Consider the following 10,622-nt stretch of genomic DNA (forward strand, 5'->3'; position numbering starts at 1 on the left):
TTTCAACATTCTTAGCAGGAAGGACATGGGGTCAAGCTGCCCTGTCTGTGGCACCCAGAATTCCCTTCCCTCCTGCCTTGGTTATGCTAAGGCCACTGCATGACCAATTTACGGCCTGCTGACTGGATAACTTTTAGCAATAAGCAACAGTGCGGTGGTTCTCAAACTTTTGTACTGGTGACCCCTTTGAAATAGCAAGCCTCTGCATGTGACCCCCCCCTTATAAATTAAATTTTTTTTTATATATTTAACACCATTATAAATGCTGGATGCAAAGCGGGGTTTGGGGTGGAGGCTTGCTTGTGATCCCCCATGTAATAACCTCCTGATGCCCAGTTTGAGAACCCTTGCAATAGTGGTTTCAGGCACTTCACTGGTTTGCCAAATCTCTCCGTACAAACTGTCTAAAAACATTAAAATATAAACCTATACAAAGCGTGTTTATTGCAGTAAAGGGGGGGGGATTTTGCAAGAATCCTGCTGAGACTGGTTAACTTCATAACTGAACTCTTATTGACAGCATAGGCAGTGTCCAGAGTGTCCTAAACTGCCATTCTGGTACCATTCCAAAATGGGGATTCACGCTTGTAAGTATGCGTGTCGTCCATTCTCCGTGCCCAGCTAATAACTGGTCTTTCCACTGAGACTACCATTGTAGGGGCCAGTTGTAGAGATGGTTCTTTATGATGTGGTTTAAAACTGGATCCCAAACTTCATTGGTTCACATGCCACTTTCTTAAATTGTTGTGAACGGATGGAACGTCAAGTCTGGGTACCACAGTCTGGTCTGGAAACTGGTTGGAGACCTGCCCAATTCATTTCTTATAGTGGTCACCTAAAAAGCCAACAGAGCCTAGTTTTTTGTTTTATTTGTTTTTTAAACTATCAGCATGGTCTGGATTCTAACCAGTAACCTGGAGGCGAAAGCTACCCTGTTCATCTTGAAGGCATTTCAGTATCCTGTGTAGTCACAAGAACACAGCCTGCGGGAATAGCCAGTCCTGTTGCCCTAGAACCAGATTGCTAAATCTAAGGCCTGAGAGGGAAGCTGCTTTTCCCAAATAGAGTGGCTGTTTTCATATTCGAAACTTGCAGCCTTGTTCCTAGGCCATGTCCTTTCAAGCGAAGGGGAAGTCCAGTGACATGAGAGGGACGTGGTGGCTGGATGTTTCGGGCAGGACAACCTGCAGCAAAACACCGCTTAATGTTAACTTGAGGGTTTTAAAATGAGGAGCCACATTGATGAGAATGGGAGAAGCTGGGGGTGCTTTAGATGCTGTTGCTGGGTGGCTCTGTAGACTCCAAGCTGAACACCAATGCTGGGAAGTGCTTCACAACCAGGACAGCTGGAAGAATGTTTAGTCTGTAGAAAATGCAGCATCCATGGAGATTCTAAATCCTCCGAATCTGCAGGCACCTCCTGGGTCTAGTGTCGCTGTTTATACCACTTGGGGGACACTTGCCATTTTCATTGGCATGTTTATTGTTTTAACTTTAATGCTAAAGGCAACCAGAAATATGAATAAAATGTATTTAACTTTGTATCCAAGTGTAAATTCCAGACTTTTCCAGTGCTTAGACCATTGGATTCCTATTTGGAATTTCCTCCAAGCACAAAGGGTGCTGTGTAACCCTGCAGCCTTTGAACGTGAGGGGATGGAAACATTACCCATTCCAGTTCTGTTTGTTGCCTTTGCTGGGAGAGGTTAATGGGAACTACTAGCCTGTTAGAAGAGGCTATTGTGACTGTCCTTGCATATAGTCCTGCCTGGCAGCCAAGTCTCATACAGGAAGGTGAGTGATGGTAGCTCACTCTGGCTTCTTAGTCTACAACGTCTGGCTAGCACGAGCACTTCTTCTGCTTCTCTTGTTTTCCCAGGTTCTGTACTTTGGGCTCCTCTGTGGGTGGCAGTCTGCTTTTCACCCCATCCCAATCCTTGTTTGGGCTCAGCACCCCTGCCTTCACAGCTTCATAGATCTCCAAGGTCAGCAGCTGGAAGGCATCATCCACGTTGCTGTTGCTTTTAGCGGATGTCTCTATATACTTTGCCCCCAGTGAGAAAGCCAGCTTCTCGGCCTCCTTTCGCTCAATCTGGCGCTGCGGCACCAGGTCACTCTTGTGCCCAACCAGCACAAAGACGACGTGAAAAGGTTTCACCGTGTCTGTCACCTCCTGATGCCACTCCTTGATACTCTCAAAGGATGCTCGGTTGGTCAGGTCAAACATCAGCACTGCCCCAGCAGAGTTGCGGTAGTACGAGCGAGTCACTGACCTAGGACACAAGAAGGGAACAGCGTGAGACTCTGCATTCTCTTATTGCTTTACTTTCCTAAGATCTTTATGGCACAGAGGCAGCACAGTCTGCCTTGTGAAACTGCTTGGAAAATGTTTTCCTGCAGAAAATTTCAACTCTTTGGTGGGATATAGAAAACCAAAACTTCAGTTCAGAATGGCACTGTTCTGCCTCATGGGAGTTAAAGTTCAGGTGCCTTATTCTGGTTAGACTCCATCTTCCATGATGCACCACTTTCCCCCACGGCGGTGACGAGAAGTGATGCGTCCTATCGGAGTCCCTGGTCATGGTGCATCATGGGAGAGGTAGTCTGTGTAGAGAGCCCACCCAGAGAGGGGAATGGAAGCATAAAGCCCCTGATCTACAAGTCCTGTGAGACGGCTGGGTGCCATTTTGAATGCAAATACTTTAGGTTTGGGGCAATCATTTTTTTTGACTAAATGTTCTGAGGAAAGCAGCTACTTCTCGTGTCAAAACAAACAAACAAAAACCCACAAAACAAAACCCTGCATTCCATGGAAAACTTTTTTTTTGTCAAAATGGTTTTGATGGAATTTTTTTAACTAGCCCTAATGCCTAGATATAACATCTGTCTATGGTACATGTTCAACCAGATATGTGTCACAGGGGTGACTCTTATCTGAGCCAGTTGCTTGACTTGTGTCCACAATGCATCTTTTCTTTCCCCCAGTTTAGCTTGGTTTATGTTCCTATCAATTTATGCTCCCATATCAGTACATGTTAGGAAAATCAAGGCAGCTATCCCATCGGACTTTGGCAGAGGGCAGAGTACCCTGAGGACCCCCCCCCCGCCCAGTAGCAGGTAGAGCAATAGATGTTGGGATGCCCTGGCAGCCCGAGAGCTGGCTGAACTGGTTACTCCAAGCCAGTCTCCTACGCTCACTGTGCTAGCTTACACTGCTGGTGGCAGAGAATTAACCATGTGGGGTGTGAACAAAGCATGTTTACAGCCAGTCTGGGTTCTGCCTAGAACAGGTTTTTGGAAACTCTCCTGCTGTTTTCCAGCCACCTGTGTGTCCCCACCTGCAGTGGCAACAGTGCCGGTATTTTTACCCTTGTGTTATGTCTGCCTGCTCCGAACACAGAGGTATTAAACAGCTGAGCCCCATCTGTGCTAATGCTCCCACGCCTGGGAAATTCCTGGAAACCTGCTGCCCGTGTCACTAACTGGTTACACACTGGCCAAACCTCCAGTGTAAATGAGACTTCAGAAGCCCCTTTTCTTCCACGTCTTGGGGCTGGCCCTGGTGCTTCAGGTGTGCCCAGCCAGTTCCTTTCAATGGGGCATGTGGCTGGTTAATAATTAGCCCCTTAGCTTAGGAAGCAGAAAACTCTGTACCTAATACCCTGAGGTGCTGAACTAAAGGGCCTTGGGTCTGGACGGGATAGCTGGTCTCAGTCCAGTCCCTAGGGATGTGGGTCTCCTTTCATTTACACTGGTGTAAATCAGACAGATCAGTGGAGTTGCTCTGACCTGACACCAGGGTAAGAGCAAGGAGAATCAGGCTTGGTGCCTGTACCCCACCTGGCCTGGCAGTCTCAGCCACAGAGCTGGAACTCCCCTCACCCGGGAGGTGGTTGCTAACCCCGCGCCTTCCTTCCTCCGAACCTGGGGTGAATCCTGCTCTCATTGAAGCCAATGGGAGGGGGGGAAGGTAAGGGCTCAAATAGTAACATTCAACAGGAGAAAAGCTGAGCTGAGCCAAGCAGCTTTGCTAACCCTGCCCCAGCATGGAACCCACAGGTCCTGCCCTTGGCTATGGGGGGCTGAGTAGGTGCCCACAGTGTTGTTAGCTGGAAAGTTCTTTGCACCCAGTGTGTGACTCCCCCTGACAGCGCCCCAGCCCGGCCGTCAAGCCCCATTGTGTATCAGTGGTTCTCAGTACTATTCCTCTGATCGGAATTAAGGGCTGGGTCCCTGCTCCCTCCCACTCTGCACCTCTATTCTAGGCACTGGGGCCAGTGTTTGGTGGGAAACCCTACAAGTCTCCCCTGCCATACCCTAGCAGGGCGATGACACATGCACCGAGAATTTGGGAGGAGGGGAGTCCCGAAAGTGAGGGCTTTAACTCCCCCAACATGCTCTAGAGAGGCCCACGCAGCAGCACCTGAGCACGGCTGCAGGTGCTTTACACACAGAGTTGGACCCAGCCCAGGGAAAATGAGCTTGGGGGTGGAGCTTTCTGTCCGGTTCCCAGGGGTTAGGATGCCCCATAGGCTAAACCGCTCTCCTGCACCGCACCAGCTGCCCCCTTTGCTGCCTGTCTCAGCAGAGAGCCAAGGAGAGTCTGAGAGACTACCTAGGGTCCCTCCAAGTTGTGCTAGAGCAGTGATCCCCAAACTTTTCAGGGTTGTGCCCCCTCTTACCCCTGTCAGTGCACCCCTCCTCCCCCAGGATCTGGGGCTGGGAACGGGGCCACGGCTCCCCAGGTGAGGTGGGGGATGGGACACAGACAGGGATAGGGCGGCTGAGGCTGGGGCCACAGCAGGGAGCATATCTGGGCCTGGGGCCGGGAATGGAGTTGCGGTCAGGGGCCGAGGCTGGGGGCAGGGCTGGAGCAGCACGTGGGCTGGGTGGTACTCCCTCCCTGCCCGCATTGGGGGGCTGGCCCGGACCCTGCTGCTCCCCCCGAATGTTCTTCTGCACCCCTCAATTTGGGGACCACAGGGCTCAGACGCAACAGCAAGGGGCAGCCTGGGAGAAGTTAACCGAGCCATGGCCCAGGCTTTTCCTACTCCAAGGCCTTTGGCGTCCGGCCTGTGAACCAAGCCCCTTTCCTCAGCATTGTTCATGCAAGAAAACTGCAGCCTGTGCTCGAGCCTGGAGCTTCCTGCACCTGTATTAATCCCCATTGCAGCTTTCAAGCTCCCTTCGTTGGCTCCGGCTCCGGCTCCGTCCGGTCCACACGCTTACACGTACGTCTAACCCTCCCCGGCAAACCCACCTGAATCGCTCCTGCCCAGCCGTGTCCCAGAACTGCAGCTTGATCCGGAGCCCGGGCTCCAGCTCCACAAATTGGACGTAGAAATCCACCCCCACCGTCTGGTTGATGGAGTCGAGGAAGGCGCCCTCGGTGTAACACTTCAGCAGGGACGACTTTCCCACCGTCGAGTCCCCCAGCATGATAATGCGGAACTGATAGTGCCAGAGTGAATCCATCCGGAGTATCCCAGCAGGACAAGCCTGTGAGCAGCAAGGAGCCTGGAGCCGAGTGTCTGCGGACTGGAGAGGGAACTCTCACGGCGCTGCCGGTTGGGACTTGCTGGAAGTGGAGCGAGATGGTTCCAGCTGAAGGCTGCGAGCTGCTCTAGCTCATGTCCAGGCAGGCAGCTGCCACCCCTCCCGCTGAGTGCGCAGTGTTTATAGAAGGGGAAGGCAGAGAGAACGTATTACTCCTACGTTTGGCTGTCAGGACTGTCTCCGCTCAGTAACACTGGGCCCTGTGTGTCAGAGGAAAGGAACGAGCAAAACAGATGCAAAACGCTGTGATGAGGAAGCATCTCCTTGGCATTAGGTTAGATTAAGAAGATTAGATTATGTATAGGGGCCTTGTAACTAGTGAGGCCTGGGCGTCAGGTGACTTTGGGTTCTACCCAGGCCCTGCCACTGTCTGTCTCTGGGCAAGTCACTGCACCTTGGTTTTCTCTCCTGTGAAATACAGGTGATAGTACTGACCTCACTGGGGCAGTGGGAGGCTCAGAGCTTGTCTACCATCCTGGGGAGCTCTTCCAGAATATCCGTTCCTGATTAACGCTATGTGTGGACACAGCTGCCCAGAAAGGGGTGCAAAAGGCGCAGTGCGTCCCAGATCTTCCAACTGAGAGCGCCTCCAAACCCATGGAGCATGAATGGGCAGCATTGTGACCTGGTGCAATGGGATGTCAGCACCACTCAGGCTGTGACCCTGTGCCCCAGGTCCTACACCCAGCCACGCCACCCACCCTCTTCGTGATGGCGTGGTGGCCGGGCCAAACCTGGGCAGTGCTGTGGTCCTGTGTGTCAGGTCACAACACCCAGAACGGGGAGCTGGGCCTGGCCCCATGGGACAGGTGCTGTCTCTGTGGGGTGAGTGAAGGGCGGATTCGCTGGCTAATCACCACCACCCCGGCCCTCTGGGGAAGGGTGGGGACCTCCATGGCAGATATTGCCCTGGGCCCCCAAAAACCTACACGTCCCTGTGTGTAGACATGCTTATTCCAGAATAAGAGTGACCACACACAAGATTAATCAGGAATAGTTAATCTGTTTTAAATCCACACTTTACTTTATTCCAGATTATAGGCAAGCCCTTAGTCCAAATTTAAAGGGTTTGAGCTCTTTGGCTGGAAGGCCCTAGAGATGGACTCCATTTTAGTATGCTGTTATAGAGAATATTTAAAAGACTTTCACATTCCCTTAATAGGACTGGCTTTTAAAGGCAGTTCCTTCCCCGCCCAGCTGCAGCCAAACTGGGCATGAGCTGAGACCCTGGGGTAAGCAGAGATGTGTTGTCAGAGCCACTGGTTTCCCTTGGAGAATGTTTAAGCAACAAGACAAGACAGCGCATGTATTGCTTTGTGTTCATTCATGCCTTGTGCACTCTGCCGCCAAAGGCCAAGCGTTGATATTGCAACTGGGCATGAATTAATGCAAGACCTGCCTGGTGCCTGCACGGCTGATTGGGCCTGCGGAATACTTGTATTTGAATTAATAAAATCAGCTTCAGCTTCACTCGAATCTGAATCCGGTTTCACCCCAACGATTTGAAAACATCAGTCCAGGCTGCAGTGACAGACTCTTCCTTACTGCCTCACTGGTGTCAAGCAGACGTAACCCACACCTACTCCATGTGGTGGCGCTATTCCCTCCCCGCCAGTGGTGTCTGGGCCACACATGTACAGGTTGGGGCCCCTCCGATAAGTTTTACAGAGGTGAGCCTTTTAGCTGAGGCAGTAGCAGCTCATGGGTTAAGATGCAGCATTCATAGGTTCAGTTCCTGCGGCTGCCAGCCCACCAAGCAGCAGGAGGTTCTACAAACTGAATCAAAGATGGGCTGTTGGTTAAACGCCCCCATTACACCACGTCCTGCTGCAGCAGCTGACAGGGTGAGGAGGCCTCAGCACTTTTCCCCATGTGGCTCCACGCCAAGGGGGTGGAAGTTGGGAAATGGCCCCTCCGAGGCTAGTGGTGAGAGCAGCGTGAGAACTTGAAGAGACTAGATTAGGGAGATCCTGCTCAGTTTGATTCTGGAGTTTCTTAGAGTGTAAGGCCAGCAGGGGCCACTATGACTATCTAGTCTAATTACCTGTATAACACAGACCCTAGGACTCCTCTGAATTAACAGTATCTGACAATCCCCACACAGTTATCTCCCTATCTCCAGGTTTCAGAGTAGCAGCCGTGTTAGCCTCTCAGTTTGTATGGTAACTTCCAACTTATCTGTATGTGTATATATATAACTATATCATAGATTCATAGATATTTAGGTCAGAAGGGACCATTATGGTCATCTAGTCTTACCTCCTGCACATCGCAGGCCACAGAATCTCACCCACCCACTCCTGCGAAAAACCTCTCACCTATGTCTGAGCTATTGAAGTCCTCGAATCGTGGTTTAAAGACTTCAAGGAGCAGAGAATCCTCCAGCAAGTGACCTGTGCCCCATGCTACAGAGGAAAGTGAAAAACCTCCAGGGCCTCTTCCAATCTGCCCTGGAGGAAAATTCCTTCCCGACCCCAAATATGGCGATCAGCTAAACCCTGAGCATATGGGCAAGATTCACCAGCCAGATACTACAGAAAATTCTTTCCTGGGTAACTCAGATCCCACCCCATCTAATATCCCATCATAGGCCATTGGGCCTATTTACCATGAATATTTAATTACCAAAACCATGTTATCCCATCATACCATCTCCTCCATAAACTTATCGAGTTCCATTCTATGCATCCGATGAAGTGAGCTGTAGCTAACGAAAGCTCATGATCTAATAAATGGGTTAGTCTCTAAGGTGCCACAAGTCCTCCTGTTCTCCCTATCTCCAGTGACACATGAACCAGGCAAAATCATGTGATTACTGCAGAACTGAAACACCAATGGGCCCAGATACTGCAGTGGTGGCTTTATAAGAAATGTGATAGCTAGACTAGGTACAATAGAAAAAAAGAGCTGACAGATTAGCTCAGTGGTTCTCAACAGGGGTCCGTGTACCCCTGGGCCTATGCGGAGCTCTTCCAGGGGGTACATCAACTCATCTAAACAGTTGCCTAGTTTTCCAACAGGCTACATTAAAAAACCCCTAGCGAAGACAGTACAAACTAAAATTTCATACAATGACTTGTTTATACTGCTCGATATTCTATGCACTGCAATGTAGGTACAATACTTATATTCTAGTTGATTTATTTTATAATTATAATAGTAACATGAGAAAGTCAGCCATTGTTCAGTACTAGTGGGGCTGTGACACTTTTGTATTTTTATGTCTGATTTTGTAAGCAAGTCATTTTTAAGTGAGGTGAAACTTGGGGGTAAGCCAAACACATCAGGCTCCTGAAAGGCGTACAGTAGTCTAGAAAAGTTGAAAGCCACTGGATTATTTTGTCCCCAGAAAGAATTATTAATTTAAACTGAAAGTTTAAAACTATTTTAAGGGGGAGAAAGTGCAGCCTAGTGAGTAGGGAAGGTGTCCTAGACATCAGGACTCCTGGCTTTGCCACTTTTCTGATCAAGTCACTTGACTTTATTGTGCCTCAGTTTACCCATCTATAAAATGAACATAATATTTCCACCCTTCACAGGAGGCGGGTGAGACCTCATTAGTTAAAAACTATTGACGGTTTTAAGATCCTCAGATAAAATAGAGCCACAGAAGTGCAGAGCATCAGCAGAAGGCCTTTTGCTGTATAATCTGGCACAGTTTTCTTCCTTCCTAACCCCCAATCTTGAAGGAAGCACCAAATTATACAAAGGAAATGATTTATTTTTAATAAAGAATCCATACAAGCTGGAAACATGTGAGTAGCAGGATTGCACTAGTCCATATGTAGCACAGCTTCATACCCACAAACAATAATAACAGACACCTGTAAATACACTGGGGTTAAATCCTGGTGCTACATAGTCAGTGGGAGTTTTCCCATGGGCCAGGATTTCACCTAGGGCGTTTAATGCCAGCTTGATTTTCGACAGATGCAGTATGCCTGGCTATGGAGGAACAGAGCTTGGATTTTTCTAACTAGATGCAAGATTGTACCATAATGTCACTCTTGTTTAGATCCAGGCTATGCCATTGAAATCTATGGCATTATAGAGGGATACGGGAGGGGAAAATCTGTCCCTGGGAGTTTACCATAGCAGTTTTTAAGTGTTCAAATGCAACCAAGCCATAAGGCTGAGCACAGGAGCATGATCAGCGAGGGAGTGGGGCTGACTGGACAGGACACTTGTGGGACAGTCAGGAGACATAGTTTCTATTTCCAGCTCTGCCTATGAGCTTGGGCCAGTCACTTCCCTGCTCTGTTCCTCAGTTTCCCCTCTGACCCCTTTATCTATTTAAATTGCAAGCCCCTTTGGGCAGGGACTGTCTCTTACTATATGTTGGTATAGCCCGTAGTACAATGGGGCCCTGATCTTGATGGAATATTAATAATGTACTTTTAAGGTCTCCTCAGTCTAGACCAAATAGTATAGGGTTACGCTAGAAAATGAGCAATTTGTTCTACAATTAACAAATTAATTAAAAGGGTGCCTAAGCATGATACTGGCCCTTTGCAAAGGGGTGAATCTCACCCCTCTGCACTGAGCACTGCAACTGAATTCTACCCTCTGGAAACATCTAATCGGCTTCCTCATGTCCTGAGAATTCTTCCACTCACCACGTTCCTTAGGCACCCAAAATCAGGCCGTGCCGGTTTCTTTGTAAAGCTGAAGTCTCTGGCATGTTTCAATAAAGCAGGGATTTGGGGATTTAATCCCTTGTAATGCCATAAGAGCTGCACTCCTAGATTCCTAAAGATTTTCTTAGTCCTAAATTCAGTTAAAAATAAGTAATTAAAAAGTTTTAGAGCCAGTCCTGCAGTGTATTAAAAGGGATTTCCCCTGCTAAGAACCAAGGGAAAGCCTCTAGCAGCTAGTCAGTGGTGGGTCACTGGTCCTGGATTCCCTGTTCTCCACCTAAAGGGGGCAGTAGTGCATTTTTTACTATTCTGATGGAAATCACCTACTACAATGGGTGAAAGCAAGTCCCGGAGGTTTTTATTTTCCCTAGAGACAAACAGAACTCCCATCCCCCTGATCCTCCAACTTTGCATCGCAGGCCCATCCCT

The 10,622-nt window shown here is 49.1% G+C and overlaps 1 protein-coding gene across 1 annotated transcript; it reads right to left on the reverse strand.

Moving 5' to 3' along the window:
- Positions 1 to 395: 395 nt before the first annotated feature.
- Positions 396 to 5,535, reverse strand: LOC141974553 (ras-related protein Rab-39B-like). Its single transcript, XM_074934338.1, has 2 exons — positions 5,261 to 5,535; positions 396 to 2,273 (listed from the first exon to the last, which is right to left on the reverse strand). The coding sequence occupies exons 1-2, from the start codon at positions 5,473 to 5,475 to the stop codon at positions 1,841 to 1,843; spliced, it is 648 nt and encodes a 215-aa protein (XP_074790439.1). The 5' UTR covers positions 5,476 to 5,535; the 3' UTR covers positions 396 to 1,840.
- Between the last annotated feature and the right edge of the window lie 5,087 nt (positions 5,536 to 10,622).

This window comes from Natator depressus, chromosome 19 (assembly GCF_965152275.1).
Source record: "Natator depressus isolate rNatDep1 chromosome 19, rNatDep2.hap1, whole genome shotgun sequence".
NCBI classification, from domain to species: Eukaryota; Metazoa; Chordata; order Testudines; family Cheloniidae; genus Natator; species Natator depressus.